Here is a 27500-nt window from a genome sequence, read left to right as displayed (position 1 = left end):
CTTTCTTTCTTTCTTTCCCTCCTTTCTTTCTTTCTTTCTTTATTTCTTTCTTTCCCTCCTTCTTTCTTTCTTTCTTTCTTTCCCTCCTTTCTTTCTTTCTTTCCCTCCGTCTTTCTTTCTTTCTTTCTTTCCTTCTTTCTTTCTTTATTTCTTTCTTTCTTTCCCTCCTTCTTTCTTTCTTTCTTTCTTTCTTTATTTCTTTCCCTCCGTCTTTCTTACTTTCTTTCCCTCTTTCTTTCTTTATTTCTTTCTTTCTTTCCCTCCTTCTTTCTTTCTTTCTTTCTTTATTTCTTTCCCTCCGTCTTTCTTACTTTCTTTCCCTCTTTCTTTCTTTATTTCCTTCTTTCTTTCTTTCTTTCCTTCTTTCTTTCTTTCTTTCTGTCTTTCCCTCCTTCTTTCTTTCTTTCTTTCTTTCCCTCCTTCTTTCTTTCTTTCTTTCTTTCTTTCCCTCCTTCTTTCTTTCTTTCTTTCTTTCTTTCCCTCCGTCTTTCTTTCCCTCCTTCTTTATTTCCCTCCGTCTTTCTTTCTCTCTTTCCCTCCTTCTTTCTTTCTTTCTTTCCCTCCTTCTTTCTTTCTTTCTTTCTTTCTGTCTTTCCCTCCTTCTTTCTTTCTTTCTTTCTTTCCCTCCTTCTTTATTTCTTTCTTTCTTTCCCTCCTTCTTTCTTTCTTTCTTTCCCTCCGTCTTTCTTTCTTTCCCTCCGTCTTTCTTTCATTCTTTCGCTCCTTCTTTCTTTCTCTCTTTCTTTTCCTCCTTCTTTCTTTCTTTCTTTCCCTCCTTTCTTTCTTTCTTTCTTTCTTTCTTTATTTCTTTCTTTCCCTCCTTCTTTCTTTCTTTCTTTCTTTCCCTCCGTCTTTCTTTCTTCCTTTCTTTCCCTCCTTCTTTCTTTCTTTCTTTCTTTCTTTCTTTATTTCTTTCCCTCCGTCTTTCTTTCCCTCCTTCTTTCTTTCTTTCTTTCTTTCTTTCTTTCCTTCTTTCCCTCCTTCTTTCTTTCTTTCTTTCTTTCTGTCTTTCCCTCCTTCTTTTTTCTTTCTTTCCCTCCTTCTTTCTTTCTTTCTTTCTTTCTTTCTTTCCTCTTTTTCTTTCCTACCACCAGAGGCAAGGATGCGTTCGATTCTACCTCAGTAGCGCCAAAAGCAATCCGTGTTCCACACCAACACAGTGAATTAAATGTTGTGTGATGCAGAGACTGCACCTTTATCTATCTTGCCTCGCACGCTGCAGTTTGTAGCAGTATTCTCTCACCCTTCCTAAAGAGCTAGTTCCCATGCAGTCAATCCCTTTGATCAAGGCTAACCAGAAAAGTTGTTAAATGCTTGATTAAATACTTTTTATGTTTGAACATAGTTACAAAACAGAGAGACTTTTCTAATTTAATCCATGAATTCTTCCAAGTGATAGAATCAAGTTATTTTCTATTCAGTGTGCATTCCTTTGTCCAGGTAAGAGATCGAATATGTGGTCATGTATTTTCCTTCTCCCGCTTGTAATTTGCAGGACACTCGGTGATAGTAATTCAACAATTATTGATTCTTTTTGCCCCCTCACTTGTAAAGGCATTGTCATTTCTCGAGTAATTACAGGTTAGGGTGCACCCTTATCGACTGCCTCCCTCGTACTCCGAATGCATAACGGTGAAAGTGTGTGTGTGTGTGTGTGTGTGTGTGTGTGTGTGTGTGTGTGTGTGTGTGTGTGTGTGTGTGTGTGTGTGTGTGTGTGTGTGTGTGTGCGTGTGTGTTTTTGAAAGGCTGTAGCTAGCTGCTCCTGGCTCTTGCTGCCCGTTCAATAAACAGTTACCAGATCTATGTCCATGGCTGATGGTGAATAGGGAGTGGAAGATGTGTCTGTGATTTGACTAGTCAGTCAATGTACCTTACAGAGAACCCTGGGGCGTGGAAATTAGATGTCTGAGCACCAACCTGTATTTGCGGTAGACTACCAAAAGGCACACGTGACAGACCCGAAGGCTTCGAGACAGAGCCGTTGACTAGCTGGCGTGATTGTACACGGCACTAAACGTACAGTTCAACTGTTTACAGTACACGTTTACCACGACGATGAGACACTGCTACACGCATGAAGAAATAAACGTCACAACCTATTGGTGTCCCTTGATATCCTGAAAAGCCTTTTATGTTTACACCCCCTCTGCCTTCGTGTACTTTTTCTAGGAGGTTAGAGACAGACAGAATACAAACAAGAGAGAGGGAGAGAGAGAGAGAGAGAGAGAGAGAGAGAGAGAGAGGAGAGAGAGAGAGGAAGAGAGACAGAGACAGAGAGAGAGAGAGAGAGAGAGAGAGAGAGAGAGAGAGAGAGAGAGAGAGGAAGAGAGACAGAGACAGAGACAGAGAGACAGAGACAGAGACAGAGAGAGATGCATGTTGTTCTCTCCAGACCCAGTCATCCGTACTGCAACGTGTCCCCACTCAGCAAAACATCTAGCTCTGTTTCTTTCTCTTTCTCAATCTGTTCCTTTCTCTGTCATCTCTCTTTCTCTACCCCCTCTCTCTCTTTCTCTGTCTGTCATTTACAGCTTCTCTGTATCCTTCTCTCTCCCTCTGCCTCTCCCTCCCTCTTTCTCTCTCTGCCTCTCTCTCTCTCTCTCTCTCTCTCTCTCTCTCTCTCTCTCTCTCTCTCCATTTGTCTATTCACCCCTCTAGTTCCTCATCTAAAATGTATGTCTATTTTATCCAATGTAATACTGAGACAATACAAACACTGGGCTTGTTTTCAATAGGCTGGTCCAATGCATTATGTAAGTATTTGAATCAGTTTATACTTTGATTTTGTACAACATGACCTTTCTGCATGAGTTTGTGTCTTGGAATCAGGAAGTTACTGGACCGAGCCGGGCGGAAATCATGCGTGTAGATTGATTATGGGCCAGGTTTTAGACGAGCAGCGCTTTGGTTGAGTGACGGTTGGCCTCTGTGGCCTTCTTGTGCTTGGGGGAGAGATGGAGGGAGAGATGCTGGGATAGATGGAGGGCGAGTTTGTATTGTGTGCTTGGAGAGGGGCGGGAGGGAAGGAGGATTGCCATAGCGAAGAGACAGCCAGTAGACAGTAAACAAACACACACACATACACATTCACACGCAAGTCTTTACAAAAACGAAAACAACATTAAACCGCCGTAATGATATCATGACTATCATTGACCTCCAGACCACTGAGTGTCTTTCAGAAACATTTTAATTTCACTTGTTGCTTTAGTCTCTCTCTATGCTTTAGTCTCTCTCTATGCTTTAGTCTCTCTATCTCAGTAAGAGACCGGCAGCCAAACGATGCCTTAGTGAGAGAGTTAAATACTCATGTAACCTACTGGCCGAACATGATTACCTCCATCTCAGACACAATCTCTCGCTCTGCTATACGCCTACGAGCTGCTTCTCTCTCTATCCACAGGCAGTACCGGAGAGAGAGAGAGAGAGAGAGAGAGAAAGATAAGCAGCCTGCCTTGCTCTCTGCTGCCTCAGCCTCTGGTCTTGCTCATCCTTTGAACGCTGTAGAAACCTCCGGGCAATGGGATAAATGATGAATGCTCTACTGTCTCTTTGTCTGTCTGAGAGGAGAGGAGGAGACCGAGAAAATAGAAGAGCAGCCTGAGATGAAGGGGGAGAGAGGAGGAAAGAGAGGCAGACAGAGAGGGATGGACTGGGGAGGGAGTGGGGGATGGGGGGAGAGAGGGAGTGGAGGATGAAAGAGAGAGAGAGAGAGAGAGAGAGAGAGAGAGAGAGAAGGAAAGAGGGAGTGCTCCGGAAATAGATGCAGGGGACTGATACAACAGAGGACAGTGAGGGTGAGGTTGGCAGACAGGAGGAAGCAGGGGGCAGACAGGAAGAGAGGTCGGCGGGTGGGTGCAGCAGTAGGATGGATATAACCTAAAGGGTGAAAAGAATACGTTTTGGACAGGATGGATAACGGGGAAGGGTATCCAATCTATTCTTACTGAGATGGAGTGTTGCTTAGGAGGTTGATCTTAATACGCCTTCGGTGTTGAGCTACAGACTCCTGCCAGGTTTCCCTGGTGAGCCTAGAGCCTACCGACAGTCACCGTGCCAACGTGTGTTCTGACTGAAACACTGCCATCAGAAGGGAAAAATGCAGATATAGTTTTGGCTGCAGGTGAAGAATTGGAAACACGGTTACACACACACACTCACAAACACACATACACACACAAACACACACACACTTTCAAATGAAAAGGGGGTACCAGATTTGGTTTTGATGTCTCACTTCCATGGTTGTTAAGGGAAGGGTACAGGGTCAGACATTCACTAACTTGTAGCTTGTTCAACTGCAGTGTCGCAAACTGATCCAAGGTAAATGTTTGCAATCGATTCCAAAGCTGTCAGACTCACTGACATCCTCATAGGTGCCCCAGTCAAAAGAGAAGTTCAACTTGGGTTGGAAACATTTCACAGTTATGTATGATTTCCTATTGACACAAGGTCACTGCTAGTGTCCCCTTTAATGGTTTGAAAGCTACTCAACACCTCGCTAGCCAAGGAGGTCTTGCAAAGTTGTATTTCAATTGAACTCCAAGCAGACTCATTGGTGCCTCGGTCAAAAGGAATGGTAATCTTGGGTTGGAAACATTGTAATGTATCATTCTCTATTCATGCAAGGTCACTGCTAGAATCACCTTCAACGATTGACTGTTTCTCTATGCCTAAGAAAAGCCATAAAGTTAGAAAAACTAAGTTGTCTCGTTCTGGATTGAAAGGTCACCACTGGAATCACCTTTAACAATGTTAAAGCTGCACCCACACTAAGAACTACCTTCGTCATGAAAGGTGTCTCCACTTTCATATTAGTTGGAGCCAGATTCTCAACACAGTAATCCGTGTGAGAGCCTCTCAGCAAACAGAAATAAACACGCCCACACAGAGGGAGGAGAGAGAGAGGGAGGAAGAGAGAGAAGATGTGTGAGAGAGAGAGGGGATAGAGGGGAGAGAGACAGAGAGAGGTGGTATAGTCGTTATTGAGGGTGCTACCTTCAGTTTGTACCTGGGGCCATTCTCTTACTCCTCAAACAGTCGGCAGGGTGCCTGTCTCTGTCTCTGTCTTTCAGACTCAGTCTCCCCCTCTGTCTGGATCAAAGGCACTAAGAACCCTGCTAGGTGCTTATTAACACCAGATGAGACTCGCTACACAGCATCCCTGTAGTCTTTACTTACCTTCCCCTCATATCCTCCTCCCATCCTCCCCCTCCTCCTATCCCCTCCTCCCCTCATATCCTCCTCCCATCCTCCCCCTCCTCCTATCCCCTCCTCCCCTCATATCCTCCTCCCATCCTCCCCCTCCTCCTATCCCCTCCTCCCCTCATATCCTCCTCCTATCCCCTCCTCCCCCCTCATATCCTCCTCCCCTATCCCCTCCTCCCCCCTCATATCCTCCTCCCATCCTCCCCCTCCTCCTATCCCCTCCTCCGCTCATATCCTCCTCCCATCCTCCCCCTCCTCCTATCCCCTCCTCCCCTCATATCCTCCTCCCATCCTCCCCCTCCTCCTATCCCCTCCTCCCCTCATATCCTCCTCCCATCCTCCCCCTCCTCCTATCCCCACCTCCCCTCATATCCTTCTCCCATCCTCCCCCTCCTCCTATCCCCACCTCCCCTCATATCCTCCTCCCATCCTCCCCCTCCACCTATCCCCTCCTCCCCTCATATCCTCCTCCCATCCTCCCCCTCCACCTATCCCCTCCTCCCCTCATATCCTCCTCCCATCCTCCCCCTCCTCCTATCCCCTCCTCCCCTCATATCCTCCTCCCATCCTCCCCCTCCTCCTATCCCCTCCTCCCCTCATATCCTCCTCCCATCCTCCCCCTCCTCCCCTCATATCTTCCTCCCATCCTCCCCCTCCTCCTATCCCCTCCTCCCCCCTCCTCCTCTCTTCCTCCTCCTCTACTTTATACCTCCTCCCCCTCCTCCTCTCCTCCTCCTCCTCTACTTTAGACCTCCTCCCCCTCCTCTCCACCCCTCCTCCTCTACTTTAGACCTCCTCCCCCCTCCTCCTCTCCTCCTCCTCCTTTCCTCCTCTACTTTATACATCCTCCCCTCTCCTCCTCTCCACCACCTCCTCCTCTACTTTAGACCTCCTTCCCCCTCCTCCTCTCCTCCTCCTCTACTTTATACCTCCTCCCCTCTCCTCCTCTCCACCCCCCCTCCTCTACTTTAGACCTCCTCCCCCTCCTCTCCACCCCCTCCTCCTCTACTTTAGACCTCCTCCCCCTCCTCCTCGCCTCCTCCTCCTCCTCTACTTTATACCTCCTCCCCTCTCCTCCTCTCCACCCCCTCCTCCTCTACTTTGACCTCCTCCCCCTCCTCCTCTCCTCCTCCTCCTCTACTTTATACCTCCTCCCCTCTCCTCCTCTCCACCCCTCCTCCTCTACTTTAGACCTCCTCCCCTCTCCTCCTCTCCACCCCCTCCTCATCTCCTCCTCCCCCACTTTATACCCCCTCTCCTCCTCTCCTCCTCCCCCCTCCTCCTCTACTTTATACCCCCTCTCTTCCTCTCCTCCTCCCCCTCCTCCTCTACTTTATACCCCCTCTCCTCCTCTCCTCCTCCCCCTCATCCTCTACTTTATACCCCCTCCCCCTCTCCTCCTCTCCTCCTCTCCTCCTCCCCCACGTTATACCCCTCTCCTCCTCTCCTCCTCCCCCCTCATCCTCTACTTTATACCCCCTCTCCTCCTCTCCTCCTCCCCCTCCTCCTCTACTTTATACCCCCTCTCCTCCTCTCCTCCTCCTCCCCCTCTCCTCCTCTACTTTTTACCCCCTCCCCTCTCCTCCTCTCCTCCTATACTTTATACCCTCTCCTCCTCCCCCCTCCTCCTCTACTTTATACCCCCTCCCCCTCCTCCTCCTCCTCCTCCCCCCCTCCTCCTCTACTTTATACCCTCTCCTCCTCTCCTCCTCCCCCCTCCTCCTCTACTTTATACCCTCTCCTCCTCTCCTCCTCCCCCTCCTCCTCTACTTTATACCCTCTCCTCCTCTCCTCCTCCCCCCTCCTCCTCTACTTTATACCCTCTCCTCCTCTCCTCCTCCCCCTCCTCCTCTACTTTATACCCTCTCCTCCCTCTCCTCCTCCCCCCCCCCTCCTCCTCTACTTTATACCCTCTCCTCCTCTCTCCCTCCTCCCCCTCCTCCTCTACTTTATACCCTCTCCTCCTCTCCTCCTCCCCCCTCCTCCTCTACTTTATACCCTCTCCTCCTCTCCTCCTCCCCCTCCTCTACTTTATACCCCCTCCCCTCTCCTCTCCTCCTCCCCCTCCTCCTCTACTTTATACCCTCTCCTCCTCTCCTCCTCCCCCAATCAACACTCACTAACCTGAATGCTTTGAAGCCACATCATATTTTTTTTCTTTCTCTTTGGTCTGAAAATAAGAAATAAAAGTAGAATAAACAGAGGAAGAAAGGCAGAGAGAGAGAGACTCCAAACAGCCGTCAGCTAAGTCAGTGTGTTCTGTGTTCTCCCCTCTTCCCCGCCGACGTCACATAGTTTGGGGGGGGATATGTGATGAAGTGGAGTAAAAAGAGGTCCCCCTGCAGAACAGAAACATGTTGTCACGTTATCATATCGGAGATGTGTCCTCTGAGAGCGTTTGACGCGGCCGCGACGCAGTATTAAAAGGCACGTTTGAAGTACATTCACTATACTCACTCTTTTGGAGTATCGCACTTCCAATTATCCTCTCCGAAACACTGCAGTCAATACATTCTTTATTCCTCTGTACATTGTCAAAGTGTCTTTGTTTCTCTAAAACATCCTCATCGAGGGAGTGACATCATTTCCCATTCTCCATTATTTGGTACGCACTTCACAGACGTCGCTAGTACTGCTCGCTGCTTGAAAACATTGGCATCAAATTTGAACTCTCCAAAGTGATAGTAAATATGGATGGTTACCTCTGTGTGGGTGAAGGGATACAGCATCATAATGTTATCCCAATGCAAACAAAGGAATGGTATTGGCCATTCTATAATCTATATGTTAGCATATCATATTGTACTTTACACACAGACTTATACATTAGATATATAGCTCATAGATATTGACATTGAACACAGTACAAAGAAGGATAGAGATAGAGAGAGATGGAGAAAGAAACCAATGGGGAGAGAGGGAGGGAGAGAGAGAGAGAGAGAGAGAGAGAGAGGGAGAGAGATGGAGAAAGAAACCAAGAGGGAGAGAGGGAGACAGAGAGACAGAGAGACAGAGAGAGAGAGAGAGAGAGAGATGGAGAAAGAAACCGAGAGAGACAGAGAGAGAGAGAGAGAGAGAGAGAGAGAGAGAGGGAAGGAGAGAGAGAGGGATATTGTACTTAATATAGAAGCCCTACTGCATATATTCATCATAAAATAGTTATTCCTTCTGCCAGAACACGTTCTCCTTCGTCTCAGAGACGAACTGGCTGCAGCTAGGAGAGCACTAACAGCGAGACCTCACACTGCGCACTTTATAACACATTCTCACACACTACCAAGGTAATAACACAGACACGTGCCACTCACACACACACGCTGCTGTTAATATCACACACACACACCATCTGCTAATAACCTCATCTGTATGTTGTGTCCTCCTCAAATCTCGATCATCAGACGCTTGTCTCCCAGCAGGCCTTTGCAGCTCTCATTTCTTACAGTCCTTCACTACCTCATACCCTCCATACTGTTGCTTAACTGACTTGTTCCTGGGCCCTTGAAATGTAAGAGGAGGGTTCTGTTACCTTGATGTATTCCCCCTAGGGGCCGGGTCACAAGTAGTACCCTCTAAGAGAACATTTGGAACGTAGAACAGGTGTTGTCCAGTGGAAATGATGTATCTCTGCCAGGGCTGTAGAGACAGGAAACTTATTTCACTGTTTTTCTCCTTTTTTTTACGAATGCAGGTTTTATGGAGATTGAAATGTTTTGTATTGTTTAACACTCATGAATGCACACGTCTTTCCACGTTCTTTGTGTGTTCTGGTCTCATGGACATGGTTTTACTGAATCTTTGTATGTTTATTTGTTAGGTAATATTGGAAACCGTGCTTTACGCAAGTAGACCATTTGCACAGAAAAACAAATGTTTTTTTTTTTAAATTAAACTTACAACTAAACATTTATTTTGAAACTAACTTTTCTTTATAAACAAGGCTAAATAACTTTTCTAAATCGGTGTCTAAATGTGAATGATGACTGTTTGACAGTTGCCTTTGCCGACTGTTTTAAGCTGTTCTCTAAACTTTCAAACTTTAAAGGACCAAGCGATGTTGAGCGCTATCAAATGGCTAATAAGAAAATCCCATTCAATTATAAGAGGCCGGTAGAAGATTGGCTACAGGAGAAAGGTAAACCTTTTACCAGATCTTCTAGATTGTTCTAGAATGTTTTTCTTTTCTTTTCATGTTCATGTCCCCCTCAATCCTTCTACAATGAAAATTGCTTTTTAAACCCTTTAAACCATAATTAAACTAAACTTACTGTCAATTTTATTTTTGTTAGTTTTTACGTCGATTTTTTTTAGTGCCATTTCCCTTTTGTCATTCTTGTTTAAAATCAGTTTGAATCATTGATGCTGAACAGTTAAAGGGACTGGTGTAATCCATAAACAATACATCAACACATCTGAGAAATAAGTCTCAATCGTACAGCCAATAGGTGTGAAACAACAAAACTTTAGACTATGAATTGAGCGTCTTGCTCAAAGCTCATGCCATATTTGAGGACGAATGAAACAGAGGGCATATTTTGTACTGCTATTTATTTGGTGCCTATTGTTTTAGACTCATCTTGGTGCTGTGCAGAGCTATCACTGTGCATACTGCACTGAAATAGACTGAGATGAAATAGTCATTCTGGAATGAAATAGTCTGCTTTCATTCCAAACAGTGTTTTACTCTTCACTATCTAGTCGCTGCCACTCTACCGTTTATTACAATGGAGGAGTGTATAGGAGAATTGACGCTCCTAATACTTTCTACTATACTACGTTTCCTGCTTGACGTAATATCATTATAAACTATGTTTAAAAGTCATTGCCTAAACCTGTTAAGATGATTATAAAGTCCCTTTAACAACATCTAAAAACCCAACGTTTCTGAACTCCCATAGTGTTACCACATGCATGAATCAACATGATATTTATTTTGATGTTACGATGATATTCCTTTTCCATGTCATTTCATGCCCAATCTATTTGAACTGGAATTGTGTATGTGACAAACGCAATAACCCTGCCGCGTGCGTGCGCGCGCGCGCGTGTGTGTGTGTGCGTGTGCGTGTGCGTGTGTACGTGCGTGCGTGTGTGCGTGTGCGTGTGTGTGTGTGTGTTGTAGAAATGTGATTTCCAATTAAGAGTCCCCTGCATTCGGCAAGTGTTATTTGTACATTTCATTTCAGAAATGATGCATTTAGCAATGTGTTCTGACTGCGACGTTTAACTCCCGTTTAATGACGTTTACCGTGGATGTCATGACATGTACGAGAGTCTATTAGTTACATTTGATCATATTATATTACAATACAAAGGTAAGTCCAAAATAATTCAACTGCATGATTATATTGCATTGTTCAGGGCATTGCAAGTGTGGTGAGCTCTGCTCTTCTTCTTTTTTCATAAGACAAAGACCTTTTCCAAACACACTTAACAAACCTTATTTTCGATGGTTTATTTACATAGAAAAGCAATTAAAACATTAACGCATTGAATATACAACCGTCTAGATACAGTGCAACATCACACCTTAACTTACGCTGACTCCCGGTGCTTCTCCCCAAATGACCGTTAGAGTATATTATAAGTGCAGAGTACTTAAATGATTTGAGTACAACCAACTTATGGACATTATGAGTGCAGACTACTTAAATGGATCAATTTCAACCCATTAAAGTGCATTGTAATGGTGTCCTCCCTGCTGTCCCCCTCCCCTCTCCTCTCAGGCCGGCAGCTCACCATCTTCAACACCCAGGCTACCATCTCTATAGGCGGTAATGACCGTAAACGTCCCTACCAGGGACAGCTGTCCGGTCTCTACTACAACGGCCTCAAGGTATATAAAAACTCTTTTGTTCCCACGCAGTGTTGCAAATGTCCGGTAACTTCCCCATACTTCCGTTAACTTTCCCGAAATTCAAACCAGGATTTCTGGAAAACCAGGGAAGTTCAATGGAAGAATTGTGTAAGGGTAGTGTGCAATGAAATATGAGATGTGTACAATGTGTATGACAAACATGGGGTCTTTCTTTGGACAACTTGTTACAGCTGTTGATAAGTCGTCGATGATAATCTAACCATTTGTTTCACGTCATTACATGGAGATATAAAGGGGTGACTATATTCCATGAAATTCACAGGTTGATTTAAAACCTGTAACCCTTTCTCATGGTTGGCGTCTTGATGGATTTGTCCAAAATGGCATTGACGTGGTTATTCAATGATCGTGTAGCCTATAATACTTGCTGGATGCACATTTGGTGTTGAGCTGTTTGAGTAGGCTTCGCCATGAACATTTCACACATCCCCATCTGGACCAGGAAGGAATCGTCTGAATGACAGTCAAGTGAGGAACAGTTGTTGTGGTGGCGCATGCGATCCTACAACAGCCCGAGTGCTGAAAAAAAAAGAAGGTGTTTGCGAGGAATGTCCAGAGATGTTGTACGTCTCATTCATTATGCCGGTGAAGATGGCTGTGCCTGGATCCAAGTTGGATCTAACATCCCGAGCGAACTGATGTCGACAATCTGTTGTTGTCTGGTTGATTTACAGCAGGGTCTCGTTAGATTTAACACAGAAAGCATCGAGTTAATGAGTTCATGTTTTCGTATGTCTTTGTGCCTCGGATTGGACACCAAGTCTACTGTGTATAATTGTATAGGATAGATTATTGCGCAACACCCAACACGGGTTCATTTTCATTATTCTTGATGCACTGACAACAAAGGACATGGCCTAGTGGGCTTCTTCACAATATGATCTGGTAATGAAATGCCGTGACAAATACATTTCAGTTTTCCATGTTGCACCTGCAATTTGAAACAATACAAGGGGTTTGAAGTAGCTTACTTGAACTTGAATTTGGAGCTTAAAAAAAAATCAAGTATTGGAATAGTCCTACCTTGAAATTCCCCAATTTGTTGCTGGAAAAGTCCTGGTAATTATTGTACTCAATTCTTAAATTCCCCTGCTCCCTTATAACTTTCCATGATTTCATTTTTGATCCGTTTCTCTGAGAGATGTGGCCACTGTCGTTTGTTTCCCGCTGCTTTCGTTGACAGGTTTTGTGGAGCTAATCTGTTGCAGTAAAACCATGTGCGCTTTGCCAGCGCTGAAGACGTCTATATCAGTCTGCTAATACAGGACTAGTAAAGGCCCAGTGCACTAATTTTGTGTTGTTTGAAAAAAAACTAAATGTAGACCTATTTGAGTGTTTACCAGCATTTGTAACTTGAGTCTGATAATTATCTCTATGAAACAGTTCATCTGATAATACTTGGGAATCTAAAAAATAATTGCTTAATGTATGTCTTCTAGTTTCTTGAAATACTTTGCATAATTCAACTTATTTCTACGTGAAAAGTGAAATGGTCTATTCATTCCGTTTTAGTGGCCTCTTGTCCAAACATACATTTTCATGTTTGTCACTCATGGGAATCAAACCCACAAGCCTTGCATTGCAAGCTCCATGCTCTACCAACGAAGCCACCTCATCACAAACCACTTGATGTCTCCATGTACTCAATTACTGTATTGGTCATTGTTTTCATGGTGATGGAAAGTCAACAAGTACAAACCTAAATGACCAGCCTATGTACAATATAGTAATGTACATTTACATTAAATGGTTTGTAAGGTTGGTAAATTAATACTGCACAGAAAGTGGTTGTTTCCTTGTTATTTGATCAATAAAAATATTGAATTTGGTGGATGTTTTGTCTTTGCCCATAACTTTGCACCTTGTGATGTAAATGTTTGAGGACAGGGTTTTGTTCTTTCTGGATTCCATTAGAATGACAATCACAGAGGAAGGGACAGGTCAACATCTCTTACAATTCCAACTATTTAATCCGGCAAGATACTGTCCTTAACTATACAAGTGGAGATGCTGGAAAAATAAATGTTTGCTGGTGCTACAGTCTATATCTGTCTGCTAATACTCTTCTTTCCAGCAACAAATTGGGGAATAAGGCCCAGTGCACTACTTTTGTGAAAATATATTTTTCAAAAAATAATATACACTGCTCAAAAAAATAAAGGGAACACTAAAATAACACATCCTAGATCTGAATGAATGAAATATTCTTATTAAATACTTTTTTCTTTACATAGTTGAATGTGCTGACAACAAAATCACACAAAAATGATCAATGGAAATCAAATTTATCAACCCATGGAGGTCTGGATTTGGAGTCACACTCAAAATTAAAGTGGAAAACCACACTACAGGCTGATCCAACTTTGATGTAATGTCCTTAAAACAAGTGAAAATGAGGCTCAGTAGTGTGTGTGGCCTCCACGTGCCTGTATGACCTCCCTACAATGCCTGGGCATGCTCCTGATGAGGTGGCGGATGGTCTCTTGAGGGATCTCCTCCCAGACCTGGACTAAAGCATCCGCCAACTCCTGGACAGTCTGTGGTGCAACGTGGCGTTGGTGGATGGAGCGAGACATGGATTCAGGTCTGGGGAACGGGCGAGCCAGTCCATAGCCTTCCTCTTGCAGGAACTGCTGACACACTCCAGCCTCATGAGGTCTATCATTGTCTTGCATTAGGAGGAACCCAGGGACAACCGCACCAGCATATGGTCTCACAAGGGGTCTGAGGATCTCATCTCGGTACCTAATGGCAGTCAGGCTACCTCTGGCGAGCACATGGAGGGCTGTGCGGCCCCCCAAAGAAATGCCACCCCACACCATGACTGACCCACCGCCAAACCGGTCATGCTGGAGAATGTTGCAGGCAGCAGAACGTTCTCCACAGCGTCTCCAGACTCTGTCACGTCTGTCACATGTGCTCAGTGTGAACCTGCTTTCATCTGTGAAGAGCACAGGGCGCCAGTGGAGAATTTGCCAATCTTGGTGTTCTCTGGCAAATGCTAAACGTCCTGCACGGTGTTGGGCTGTAAGCACAACCCCCACCTGTGGACGTCGGGCCCTCATACCACCCTCATGGAGTCTGTTTCTGACCGTTTGAGCAGACACATGCACATTTGTGGCCTGCTGGAGGTAATTTTGCAGGGCTCTGGCAGTGCTCCTCCTGCTCCTCCTTGCACAAAGGCGGAGGTAGCGATCCTGCTGTTGGGTTGTTGCCCTCCTACGGCCTCCTCCACGTCTCCTGATGTACTGGCCTGTCTCCTGGTAGCGCCTCCATGCTCTGGACACTACGCTGACAGACACAGCAAACCTTCTTGCCACAGCTCGCATTGATGTGCCATCCTGGATGAGCTGCACTACCTGAGCCACTTGTGTGGGTTGTAGACTCCGTCTCATGCTACCACTAGAGTGAAAGCACCACCAGCATTCAAAAGTGACCAAAACATCAGCCAGAAAGCATAGGAACTGAGAAGTGGTCTGTGGTCACCACCTGCAGAACCACTCCTTTATTGGGGGTGTCTTGCAAATTGCCTATAATTTCCACCTGTTGTCTATTCCATTTGCACAACAGCATGTGAAATTTATTGTCAGTCAGTGTTGCTTCCTAAGTGGGCAGTTTGATTTCACAGAAGTGTGATTGACTTGGAGTTACATTGTGTTGTTTAAGTGTCACTTTTATTTTTTTGAGCAGTGTATATTATATTATAAAAACAGAGATGGTGATATTAAGGCTACTGCTCTTCATGGATTTATTATATGTGCCTGTGTTGTCCACATAAGCTGCAGAAAAATCGTCATGCATGCATCCAATTTATTTATTCAGGCAAGTCCACATTATTCTCACATACAATGTTTTAGAATACAATAATAATTTGAAATCAATCCTTTGCAAGGCCTAAAAAAATGCATTATCCTTAAAGTGGTAGTGGTTCAATATTAAGGGCTATATGTACATACATCTAAATTATTCACTTTGAGTCATTTAAGCAGAGCTCTTATCCATACTGACTTACAGGCACAATTAGGGTCAAGTGCACATCGACAGATTTTTCACATGGTCGGCTCTGGGATTTGAACCAGCAACCTTTTGGTTACTGGCCCAATGCCCTTAACTGCCAGGCTACTTGCTACACAGGTTCTTGGATATTTAAAAGCAGTGCTTGAATAAGTCCCTGAAAGGGCTTGAATTTGACTTGCTAATGTATAAATCAACCCTGCTTAAAGGATGTATAGTCCTGTTATTGTAAGTGGAGCTATGAGCTAATTTGCATATATTTCTCTAAGTACACATGTGGAACTGCATAATAATCTTTTCTTTGTTTTGTTTCAAACCATTTTAAAATGTTGATCCCAATGTCACACATGAACCCACACGGGTAATGTGTAGATTAGGCCTATTTCTATCAGTGGAGGCTGGTGGGAGGAGCTATAGGAGGATGGGCTCATTGTAATGGCTGGAATGAAATTAATAGTGTTGCATTTAACATATAGAAACGACATGTTTGACTCTGTTCCATTTATTCCATTCCAGCCATTACAATGAGCCCATCCTCCTATAGCTCCTCCCACCAGCCTCCACGGATTTCTTGATATATATGTGTCAACTGGGTAATGTATCGTGTGTTTAAGACAATTGTCCACTCTGAGACAATAAAGTTTATCCAATCCTATCGCAAGGTCCTCAACATGGCTGCCGAAGGCCACGCCAACATCAAGGTGAACGGGAGCGTGCGATTGGTGGGGGATGTACCCACCAGTAGGGGCGCTGCCCGCACCACCACCTCCGTGCCACCTGAGATGTCTACCACCTTCATAGAGACCACCACCACTCTGTCTACGACCACCACGAGGAAACAACGCTCTCCACCCACCATTCAGGTAGGGGATTGGGGGAATAAAGAGATAGAAAGGATAAGGTTTGTGAGAGACTGGGGGTTTGTTTGGTGGGAAGAGGAATTATCTTGGAGTGAGGGAATGGAGAGATGTGTGAGTGAGAGATGAGATGAGCAAAATGTTCACTGTTACAGCATATTACATGTTGGACATACTCAAACAATCTATTGTTCATCCTATAGCTTGTTCTCAATCTTCTTTTTAAATAGCGAGCCAGCATGATTTCATCTTTTTTTTCTCTTTCCCCTGAATAATAATCAAAACTAATTTTCTCATGCTGTCTCTTGTCTCCCTGCAGCAGACATATAGTTTGGAACATCAAATCGCAATAAGATTGCTCATATCGTGAGCCCGAGTTTAACTTGGCCGGTCTTCCAGACTTACCTCATAGAAATAGAATCCATAAAACAGTTATTCCCATTTAGTTCAACGTCCTGTGGGGATTTACCCATTCTAGAGATTCTATTTCTATGCCTATCCTATCATGTTAGCCCCAGCTCTGGGGATGGAGATAGGGTCCCATTTCGGTCTCCCCGAAAGTGTGTGGCACCCTATTCCCTTTGTAGTACACTACTTTTAACCAGGGCCTACTTTTAACCAGGGCCTACTTTTAACCAGGGCCTATAGGACTCTGGTCAAAACTAGTGCACTATGTATGGAATATAGTGCCATCCGGGACACATCATGGATGCCTCTCTCTTCCTTTGTTCCCTACCCTGCCCCTGCCACGCCATATAACAGAGGGCTTTGTGAAACGCATCCTGACTCTAAGCCAATGAATGTCTCTGGCTTGCCAAGAAAGTAATCACGGTGAGCGTTGCGTTGACGCCCGGAGGACAAATTGAACTGGCGGTGTTCATATTAAAGCCATAACTCTCCCCGGAGCCCTGGAGCACAGGGCCAAGCGACAGACACAAGAGCTTTTATCTGCCTCGCACCTTTAAACAGATTGTCCAGCGCCTCAATAATGATGACCTCTCATGTCATCGCTGCCTGTTGTAGGACTTCATCAACTCAGGGCAGCACAGGGGAAAGAGACGAGAAATGCTCTTCCTGTGTCCCAAATGGCACCCTTCTCTCCATGGTCAAAAGTAGTGCACTATACAGGGATTAAGGTGCCATTTGGGATGCACGAACTGTAATACCACTTCAGCATTTTCCAGTTGTACTTAGGTACTGAATGCTTTGGTGTCTCTATAAAAGCACTGTCATCAGCATCAATGATCTCCAATGTCAAGCTTCATTATGTCTGGCATGAATGTCAGGAGCCTAGCAGAACGTCCTGTTGCTGCCTTGTATTCCATCTGTCTGAATGGCGGGCACACATGTACACATACACACACACACACACACATTATGGGCATCAATAGGGCATTATGCCGGTGCCGTCCTGCTGATTCAGATCCATTTCAAAACCTTTTCTCTCTCTCCCCTGCCTGTCTGTCTCTCCTGCCTGCTGCACCAACAAGGTCACCATGAAAGATAGGCCGTATTGTTAGGGAGAAAAATAGTGTTTTATGCCACAGACTATCAATTACACGATGACAGTCAATAATGGCCTGCCTTTCTGTCTTTCCTTCCTCATGAATGATTTGTTTATGAGACCACCTCTTCTCATTGTAGAATAATAGCATATTTTGGTGACTGATACCAAGCATACACATAAACAAATGTGCATAAGCATGCCAGCTTTGCAAGTCATGTTGTTTTTAACAAATGTGTATTGGCCAGACCAGGGGCACAACTTTAGTTTTAGAACAAATCATTTTTTTTAGAAGAAATACAGACCAGGGGCAAAAATGCAATTTCACAATGTGGCCCCACCGTCCCTAGTGAAAGTTGCGCCCCTGGGCCAGGCCAATCTCCATTTGCAAGCTCTAGATACATGTTATTCTTTCTCCTCTCTTGACTGTTTATGGGAACTCTTCCTCAAGTCCCAGGTCTGTAGCCATTTTGATTCAGAGCATTGTGTCACACCGTTGTGAATTCATTTTCCTCGGGCTGTGGTTTACAGCTCCCGGGTTGATTGTCAACTATGTGGCATGAGAAGAGGTGAGGGGAGAACCTGTATGGGTTGGCAGATATCCCAGACCTTAGGAAGACAGGGTGAGGAGGACAGGAAGAGGGTAGGTCGAGGAGGAGGTTGAGGAGAGGTGTGGAGTTGAGGGGGTAGACTAAATGATGCTGCAGAGTCTTGCTTGGCACCTGGTTGTGAGTTTGTGTGTGAGATTGAGAAAGAGAGAGTGAGACAGAAAGAGAGAGAGAGAGAGAGAGAGAGAGAGAGAGAGAGAGAAAGAAAGAGAGACAGAAAGAGAGAGAGAGTAAGAAAAAGAGAAATGGAGAGACTGAATTGGAGCTAACTGCAGGGGAGAGAGACAGAGAGAAACAGAGACAGAGGGAGACAGAGAGAAACAGACAGAGAGAAACAGAGACGTAGAGAAGGAGAAAGATAGAGAGATGTGGGGGTAGAAGATAGAGAGTCAATCACACGCTTAATTAATGATAGTCACTGTGGGAGATAGGCGGACTGGATCTCAGGGAGGCCTGGAGACCCGGGCTGGGACAGGGTGGGCAGGTAGAGAGGAGGGATGGAGGGGGAAATATATCCAGTGATCTGTGATCTGTCTGTCCCAGAGGGAGTACAGTATGTCTGGCACAGAGGGAGGATGATACTGATGCTCCACCACAGGGGCCAGAGATTGGGTTCCATCTGTGCCCCATAGCTATGAGAAATCAGACAGAGGAGAGGCTAACACTAGAGAGAGTTCCCAAATGAATGGACAAGATAATCACCATCTGAAATAGTAACCATCTAATTGCACAATCTTTCCCCAACTTGAGGTCTGAAATCCTCAAAGCAAAGGTGGTAAACCCAAAGCAGAGGTGCTAAACCCAAAGCAGAGGTGCTAAACCCAAAGCAGAGGTGCTAAACCCAAAGCAGAGGTGGTAAACCCAAAGCAGAGGTGCTAAACCCAAAGCAATAGCTTCAACTGTAGTCAAGTGCCAATCATGCATATCAACCTTATGGTTGTGAATCAAGGAGTTCACAGATAGAGAGACATTTACGTCTAGCTCAGTTCTGTAAGCAGAGGGGGAATCACACTCTACCTGGAGAAGGTACTGTGTAGACTGAGCATCTGCAGAAAGAATATACTGTATAGACTGAGAGGCTACCTAGAGAAGGTACTGTATAGACTGAGATAGAGAAGATACTGTATAGACTGAGAGACTAGATACTGTATAGACTGAGCGGTTGCATAGAGAAGATACTGTATAGACTGAGAGGCTGCCTAGAGAAGGTACTGTATAGACTGAGCGGCTACCTAGAGAAGTTACTGTATAGACTGAGAGGCTGCCTAGAGAAGGTACTGTATAGACTGAGAAGCTGCCTAGAGAAGATACTGTATAGACTGAGAGGCTGCATAGAGAAGATACTGTATAGACTGAGAGGCTGCCTAGAGAAGATACTGTATAGACTGAGAAGCTGCCTAGAGAAGATACTGTATAGACTGAGAGGCTGCATAGAGAAGATACTGTATAGACTGAGCGGTTGCATAGAGAAGATACTGTATAGACTGAGAGGTTGCCTAGAGAAGGTACTGTATAGACTGAGCGGTTGCATAGAGAAGATACTGTATAGACTGAGCGGTTGCATAGAGAAGATACTGTATAGACTGAGCGGTTGCATAGAGAAGATACTGTATAGACTGAGCGGCTGCCTAGAGAAGATACTGTATAGACTGAGCGCCTGCCTAGAGAAGATACTGTATAGACTGAGCGGTTGCATAGAGACTGTATAGACTGAGCGGTTGCATACTGTATAGACTGAGCGGTTGCATAGAGAAGATACTGTATAGACTGAGCGGCTGCATAGAAGATACTGTATAGACTGAGGCTGCCTAGAAGATACTGTATACTGTATAGACTGAGAGGCTGCCTAGAGAAGATACTGTATAGACTGAGAGGCTGCCTAGAGGATACTGCCTGAGAGAAGATACTGTATAGACTGAGAGGCTGCCTAGAGAATATACTGTATAGACTGAGAGGCTGCCTAGAGAAGATACTGTATGGACTGAGAGGCTAACTAGAGAAGATACTGTATAGACTGAGAGGCTGCCTAGAGAAGATACTGTGTAGACTGAGCATCTGCAGAAAGAAAGATACTGTATAGACTGAGAGTATAGACTGAGCATCTGCAGAAAGAAGATACAGCCTAGAGAAGATACTGTATGGACTGAGAGGCTAACTAGAGAAGATACTGTATAGACTGAGAGGCTGCCTAGAGAAGATACTGTATAGACTGAGAGCGCCTAGAAAAGATACTGCCTAGAGAAGATACTGTATAGACTGAGACGGCTGCCTAGAGAAGATACTGTATAGACTGAGAGGCTACCTAGAGAAGATACTGTATAGACTGAGCGGTATAGACTGAGCTGCTGCATACTGTATAGACTGAGAAGATACTGTATAGACTGAGAGGCTACCTAGAGAAGATACTGTATAGACTGAGCGCCTGCCTAGAGAAGATACTGTATAGACTGAGCGGTTGCATAGAGAAGATACTGTATAGACTGAGAGGCTGCATAGAGAAGATACTGTATAGACTGAGCGGCTGCCTAGAGAAGATACTGTATAGACTGAGCGGTTGCATAGAGAAGATACTGTATAGACTGAGCGGTTGCATAGAGAAGATACTGTATAGACTGAGAGGCTGCCTAGAGAAGATACTGTATAGACTGAGAGGCTGCCTAGAGAAGATACTGTATAGACTGAGAGGCTGCCTAGAGAGAAGATACTGTATAGACTGAGAGGCTGCCTAGAGAAGATACTGTATGGACTGAGAGGCTATAGACTGAGAGAAAGATACTGTATAGACTGAGCTGCAGAGAAGATACTATAGACTGAGAGGCTGCCTAGAGAAGATACTATGGACTGAGAGGCTAACTAGACTGATAGACTGAGCTGCCTAGAGAAGATACTGTATAGACTGAGAGGCTGCCTAGAGAAGGTACTGTATAGACTACTGTGTAGACTGAGCATCTGTATAGACTGAGAAAGAAGAAGATACTGTATAGACTGAGAGGCTGCCTAGAGAAGATACTGTATAGACTGAGAGGCTGCCTAACTATAGAGAAGATACTGTATAGACTGAGCGGCTGCCTAGAGAAGATACTGTATAGACTGAGAGGCTGCCTAGAGAAGATACTGTACTGAGCACTGCCTAGAGAAGATACTGTATAGACTGCCTAGAGAAGATACTGTATAGACTGAGAGGCTGTAGAGAAGATACTGTATAGACTGAGCGGCTGCCTAGAGAAGATACTGTATAGACTGAGCATAGAGAAAGATACTGTATAGACTGCCTGCATAGAGAAGATACTGTATAGACTGAGCGGCTGCCTAGAGAAGATACTGTATAGACTGAGAGGCTGCCTAGAGAAGATACTGTATAGACTGAGAGAAGATACTGTATAGACTGAGCGGCTGCCTAGAGAAGATACTGTATAGACTGAGCTGTATAGACTGAGAGGCTGCCTAGAGAAGATACTGTATAGACTGAGAGGTTGCGAGAAGCTGCCTGCAGAGAAGATACTGTATAGACTGAGCGGTTGCATAGAAGATACTGTATAGACTGAGAGGCTGCTAGAGAAGATACTGTATAGACTGAGGTGCATAGAGAAGATACTGTATAGACTGAGCGGTGCATAGAGAAGATACTGTATAGACTGAGAGGCTGCCTAGAGAAGATACTGTATAGACTGAGAGGCTGCCTAGAGAAGATACTGTATAGACTGAGCGCTGCCTAGAGAAGATACTGCCTAGAGAAGATACTGTATAGACTGAGCTGCCTAGAGAAGATACTGTATAGACTGAGCATAGAGAAGATACTGTATAGACTGAGCGGTTATAGACTGAGAGGCTAGAGAAGATACTGTATAGACTGAGAGGCTGCCTAGAGAAGATACTGTATAGACTGAGAGGCTGCCTAGAGAAGATACTGTATAGACTGAGCGGCCTAGAGAAGATACTGTATAGACTGAGAGGCTGCCTAGAGAAGATACTGTATAGACTGAGAGGCTGCCTAGAGAAGATACTGCATAGAGAAGATACTGTATAGACTGAGAGGCTGCCTAGAGAAGATACTGTATAGACTGAGAGAGAAGATACTGTATAGACTGAGCGGTTGCATAGAGAAGATACTGTATAGACTGAGCGGTTGCATAGAGAAGATACTGTATAGACTGAGCGGTTGCATAGAGAAGATACTGTATAGACTGAGAGGCTGCATAGAGAAGATACTGTATAGACTGAGAGGCTGCCTAGAGAAGATACTGTATAGACTGAGAGGCTGCCTAGAGAAGATACTGTATAGACTGAGAGGCTGCCTAGAGAAGATACTGTATAGACTGACTGCCTGAGAAGATACTGTATAGACTGAGAGGCTGCCTAGAGAAGATACTGTATAGACTGACTAGAGAAGATACTGTATGGACTGAGAGGCTAACTAGAGAAGATACTGTATAGACTGAGAGGCTGCCTAGAGAAGGTACTGTGTAGACTGAGCATCTGCAGAAAGAAGATACTGTATAGACTGAGAGGCAGCCTAGAGAAGATACTGTATGGACTGAGAGGCTAACTAGAGAAGATACTGTATAGACTGAGAGGCTGCCTAGAGAAGATACTGTATAGACTGAGCGCCTGCCTAGAGAAGATACTGTATAGACTGAGAGGTATAGACTGCCTAGAGAAGATACTGTATAGACTGAGCGGCTGCCTAGAGAAGATACTGTATAGACTGAGCGCCTGCCTAGAGAAGATACTGTATAGACTGAGCGGTTGCATAGAGAAGATACTGTATAGATACTGTAGAGACTGAGAGGCTGCCTAGAGAAGATACTGTATAGACTGAGAGGCTGCCTAGAGAAGATACTGTATAGACTGAGAGAAGATACTGGCTGAGAGGCTAACTAGAGAAGATACTGTATAGACTGAGAGGCTGCCTAGAGAAGATACTGTATAGACTGCCTAGAGAAGATACTGTATAGACTGAGAAGATACTGGCTGCCTAGAGAAGATACTGTATAGACTGAGAGAGAAGATACTGTATAGACTGAGCGGCTGCATAGAGAAGATACTGTATAGACTGAGCGGCTGCCTAGAGAAGATACTGTATAGACTGAGCGGCTGCCTAGAGAAGATACTGTATAGACTGAGAGAAGATACTGTATAGACTGAGCGGTTGCATAGAGAAGATACTGTATAGACTGAGAGGCTGCCTAGAGAAGATACTGTATAGAGAGGCTGCCTAGAGGATACTGTATAGACTGAGAGGCTGCCTAGAGAAGATACTGTATAGACTGAGAGGCTGCCTAGAGAAGATACTGTATAGACTGAGAGGCTAACTAGAGAAGATACTGTATAGACTGAGAGAAGATACTGTATAGACTGAGAGGCTGTATAGACCTAGAGAAGATACTGTATAGACTGAGCCTAGAGAGATACTGTATAGACTGCCTAGAGAAGATACTGTATAGACTGAGCGGTTGCATAGAGAAGATACTGTATAGACTGAGCTGCCTAGAGAAGATACTGTATAGACTGAGACTGGCTGCCTAGAGAAGATACTGTATAGACTGAGCGGTTGCTGTATAGAGAAGATACTGTATAGACTGACAGAGAAGATACTGTATAGACTGAGAGGCTGCATAGAGAAGATACTGCCTAGAGAAGATACTGTATAGACTGAGCGGTTGCATAGAAGAAGATACTGTATAGACTGAGCGGTTGCCTAGAGAAGATACTGTATAGACTGAGAGGCTGCCTAGAGAGAAAATGCTTTTGGAGTGACTGTACTTCCATGTTTTCCTCTGTTTAGCACACTTTATTTGATCTTTTTATGATCCGATGCCTCAGAGAGCCAGATTACTAATCCTAAGGATTTGAGTTCTTATTCCTACCCCCCCTTTCTTATGGGGGGCTGAGGAAAACTGATGAGATGAAAGGAGGCTCGTGGATGGTGAGTCATTGTACTTTCATATATTCACACTCAGCACTGAATTACACCCCAGTGTTAATCATATAACGACAGAGGGAGATATGAATATACCTTGTGAATGAGTCCCACTGTACTGGTGTTACTGAAAGTAGTTGTTGTTTTTCTCAGTGTGTGGAGGTGTGATATGTCAACATTGTGTGATGCACTGTTGACATGGTGCACTAGGTTTGCCTCTGTATAGACTGCCTAGGGAGCCGACACCTGGAGGGATCCTCTTCATTTCAACTATGTAGTCTATCATTGGAGATGAACGTCTCTTTCTCAATTAACTCCATCCACACATGTGAGCGCGCGCACACACACACACACACACACACACACACACACACACACACACACACACACACACACACTGTATAGACTGACTGCCTACACTGAGCACTGTATAGACTGAGAGGCACATAGACTGACACTGTATGGACTGACTGTCTGAGGGTCATTAGGATTGTAGGCTGTAATCTAGTTTACCTGAGAGAGCCAGGCCTTGAAGGGGTGGGTTTGAAAGGAATTTGCGTTGTTTTCGTTGGTGTGAAATTGGTTTCGTCCATCATCTTCAAATAGGTAGGTTTTGCATTGTTGGTGAGGGGAAAATGAATGGAGAAGAAGAATTGGTTGTGAAAATCATTGTCTTTGTGTTGCCTGCTGAAATGAATTACATTGTTAAATTTAGAGAGGGTCACTTCTTTATGATGGAGTGTTTAATTAGCTCAGTTGATCTTTTGTGGTCATTATTACCTATTAATAACACATTGCTACAATTGATTAGACATTTACCTTACTTCTACTACCTGGATCAGGCTTTCTGAGAACATTATTTCATTACACTTTTCATCAATGCAACAGATAATCATTACACATGATTTACGCGCCACTGGTGCGGAGTAGGGATCTCTCAGGACAGTTGTGGTAAGGAGGAGTAGGGATCTCTCAGGACAGTTGTGGTAAGGAGTATAGACTGGGAAGATACTGTATAGACTGAGAGGCTGCCTAGGATACTGTATAGACAGTTGCATGGAAGATAATAGGAGATACTGTATAGACTGGATGCTCTCAGGACAGTTGTGGTAAGGAGGCTGCCTAGAGAAGATAGGGATCTGCTAGAGAAGATACTGTAGGACAGTTGTGGTAAGGAGGAGGAGAGTTGTGGACTAGAGGAGGATACTGTAGGAGATCTCTCAGGACAGTTGTGGTAAGGAGGAGTAGGGATCTCTCAGGACAGTTGTGGTAAGGCTGCCTAGGAAGATACTGGGATCTCTGTATAGGACAGTTGTGGTAAGGAGGAGTAGGGATCTCTCAGGACAGTTGTGGTAAGGAAGATACTGGAGAGGGTAGGGATCTCTCAGGACAGTTGTGGTAAGGAGGGCTGCCTAGAGAAGATAGTATGGGATCTCTGTATAGACAGGACAGTTGTGGTAAGGAAGATACTGTATAGACTGAGGGATACTGTATAGACTGAGAGGCAGGACAGTTGTGGTAAGGGGACTGAGAGGCTGCCTAGGATACTGATCTCTGTAGGACAGTTGTACTGTATAGACTGGGGAGTAGGGGTATAGACTGAGAGGCTGCAGGACAGTTGTGGTAAGGAGGAGTGGGATCTCTGAGAGGCAGGACAGTTGTGGTAAGGATACTGGAGTAGGGATCTCTCAGGACAGTTGTGGTAAGGAGGAGTAGGGATCTCTCAGGACAGTTGTGGATAAGGGGGAGTAGGGATCTCTCAGGACAGTTGTGGTAAGGAGGAGTAGGGATCTCTCAGGACAGTTGTGGTAAGGAGGAGTAGGGATCTCTCAGGACAGTTGTGGTAAGGAGGAGTAGGAAGATACTCTATGGACAGGACAGTTGTGGTTGTATAGGATCTAGAGTTGTGGTAGGAGAGTAGGGATCTCTCAGGAAGATACTGTATGACTGTATAGACTGAGAGGCTGCAGTTGTGGTAAGGGGGAGTAGGGATCTCTCAGGACAGTTGTGGTAGAGTGGGGAGTGGGGATCTCTCAGGACTGAGTTGTGGTAATAGACTGAGGAGATACTGTATAGACTGAGAGGCTGCCTAGGGATCTCTCAGGACAGTTGTGGTAAGGAGGAGTAGGGATCTCTCTGAGGGTTGCAACTAGAGAAGATTGTGAGAGGCTGCCTAGGAAGATACTGGGATCAGTTGTGGTAAGGAGGAGGGGATCTCTCAGGACTGTATAGTTGTGGTAAGGAGGAGTAGGGATCTCATAGGAGAGTTGTGGTAAGGAAGATACTGTAGTGAGGGATCTGTATAGACTCAGGACAGTTGTGGTAAGGAGGAGTAGGGATCTCTGCATAGAGAAGATAGTTGTGAGCGGGGAGGAGAAGATACTCATAGACTGTGGTAAGGCTGGGAGAGAAGGGATCTCTGAGAGGCTGCAGGAAGATACTGTTGTGGTAAGGAAGGAGTAGGGATCTCTGTGGGACAGTTGTGGTAAGGAGGAGTAGGGATCTCTCAGGACTGTAGTTGTGGAAGATACTGTATGGGAGGAGTAGGGATCTCTCAGGACAGTTGTGGTAAGGAGGAGTAGGGATCTCTCAGGACAGTTGTGGTAAGGAGGGAGTAGGGATCTGGAGAGTTGTGGTAAGGGGGCTCTCAGAGAAGGGGGGAGAATCTCTACTGTAGACTGAGAGTTGTGGTAAGGGAGGAGTAGGGATCTCTCAGGAGAGTTGTGGTAAGGGGAGTAGGGATCTCTCAGGAGAGTTGTGGTAGGGATTGTGTTGTGGTAAGGGGAGTAGGGATCTCTCAGGACAGTTGTGGTAAGGAGGAGTAGGGATCTCTCAGGACAGTTGTGGTGTGGTAGGAGTTGTGGTAGGGGAGTAGGGATCTCTCAGGAGAGTTGTGGTAAGGGGAGTAGGGATCTCTCAGGACAGTTGTGGTAAGGGGGAGTGGGATCTCTCAGGACAGTTGTGGTAAGGAGGAGCCTAGGAAGATAGGAAGATCTCTCAGGACAGTTGTGGTAAGGAAGGAGTAGGGATCTGTTAATCATATAACGACTCAGGAATGAGTTGTGGTAGGAGTGTGATATGTCAGGACAGTTGTGGTAAGGAGACATGGGGATCTCTCAGGAGAGTTGTGGTTGGAGGGGGTGGGATCTCTCAGGACAGTTGTGGTAAGGGGAGTAGGGGATCTCTCAGGAGAGTTGTGGTAAGGAGGAGGGGGGAGTAGGGATCTCTCAGGACAGTTGTGGTAAGGAGGAGTAGGGATCTCTCAGGACAGTTGTGGTAGGATGAGGAGTAGGGATCTCTCAGGGATGGACAGTTGTGGTAAGGAGGAGTAGGGATCTCTCAGGACAGTTGTGGTAAGGAGGAGTATCTCTCAGGACAGTTGTGGTAAGGAGGGAGTAGGGATCTCTCAGGACAGTTGTGGTAAGGAGGAGTAGGGATCTCTCAGGACAGTTGTGGTAAGGAGGAGTAGGGATCTCTCAGGACAGTTGTGGTAAGGAGGAGTAGGGATCTCAGG

The 27500-nt window shown here is 45.1% G+C and overlaps 1 protein-coding gene across 6 annotated transcripts in view; it reads left to right on the top strand.

Moving 5' to 3' along the window:
- Positions 1 to 27500, top strand: part of LOC135505824 (neurexin-3b-like) — a 450362-nt gene that overhangs the window by 386981 nt on the left and 35881 nt on the right. For 3 of the 6 annotated variants that reach the window (XM_064924997.1, XM_064924996.1, XM_064924995.1), the window contains 3 exons: positions 10932 to 11041; positions 15760 to 15960; positions 16748 to 16756. In XM_064924997.1, coding sequence (XP_064781069.1) covers positions 10932 to 11041; positions 15760 to 15960; positions 16748 to 16756 — 320 coding nt within the window. Of the gene's footprint in view, positions 1 to 9250; positions 9341 to 10931; positions 11042 to 15759; positions 15961 to 16747; positions 16757 to 27500 lie in introns of all 6 variants that reach the window. The other 3 variants (XM_064924994.1, XM_064924993.1, XM_064924998.1) reach the window with 3 other exon arrangements.

Source organism: Oncorhynchus masou, chromosome 19, assembly GCF_036934945.1.
Source record: "Oncorhynchus masou masou isolate Uvic2021 chromosome 19, UVic_Omas_1.1, whole genome shotgun sequence".
Lineage (NCBI taxonomy): Eukaryota > Metazoa > Chordata > Actinopteri > Salmoniformes > Salmonidae > Oncorhynchus > Oncorhynchus masou.
The sequence above is the reverse complement of the archived record's forward strand: the minus strand, read 5'-3'. Positions and strand labels throughout refer to the sequence as shown.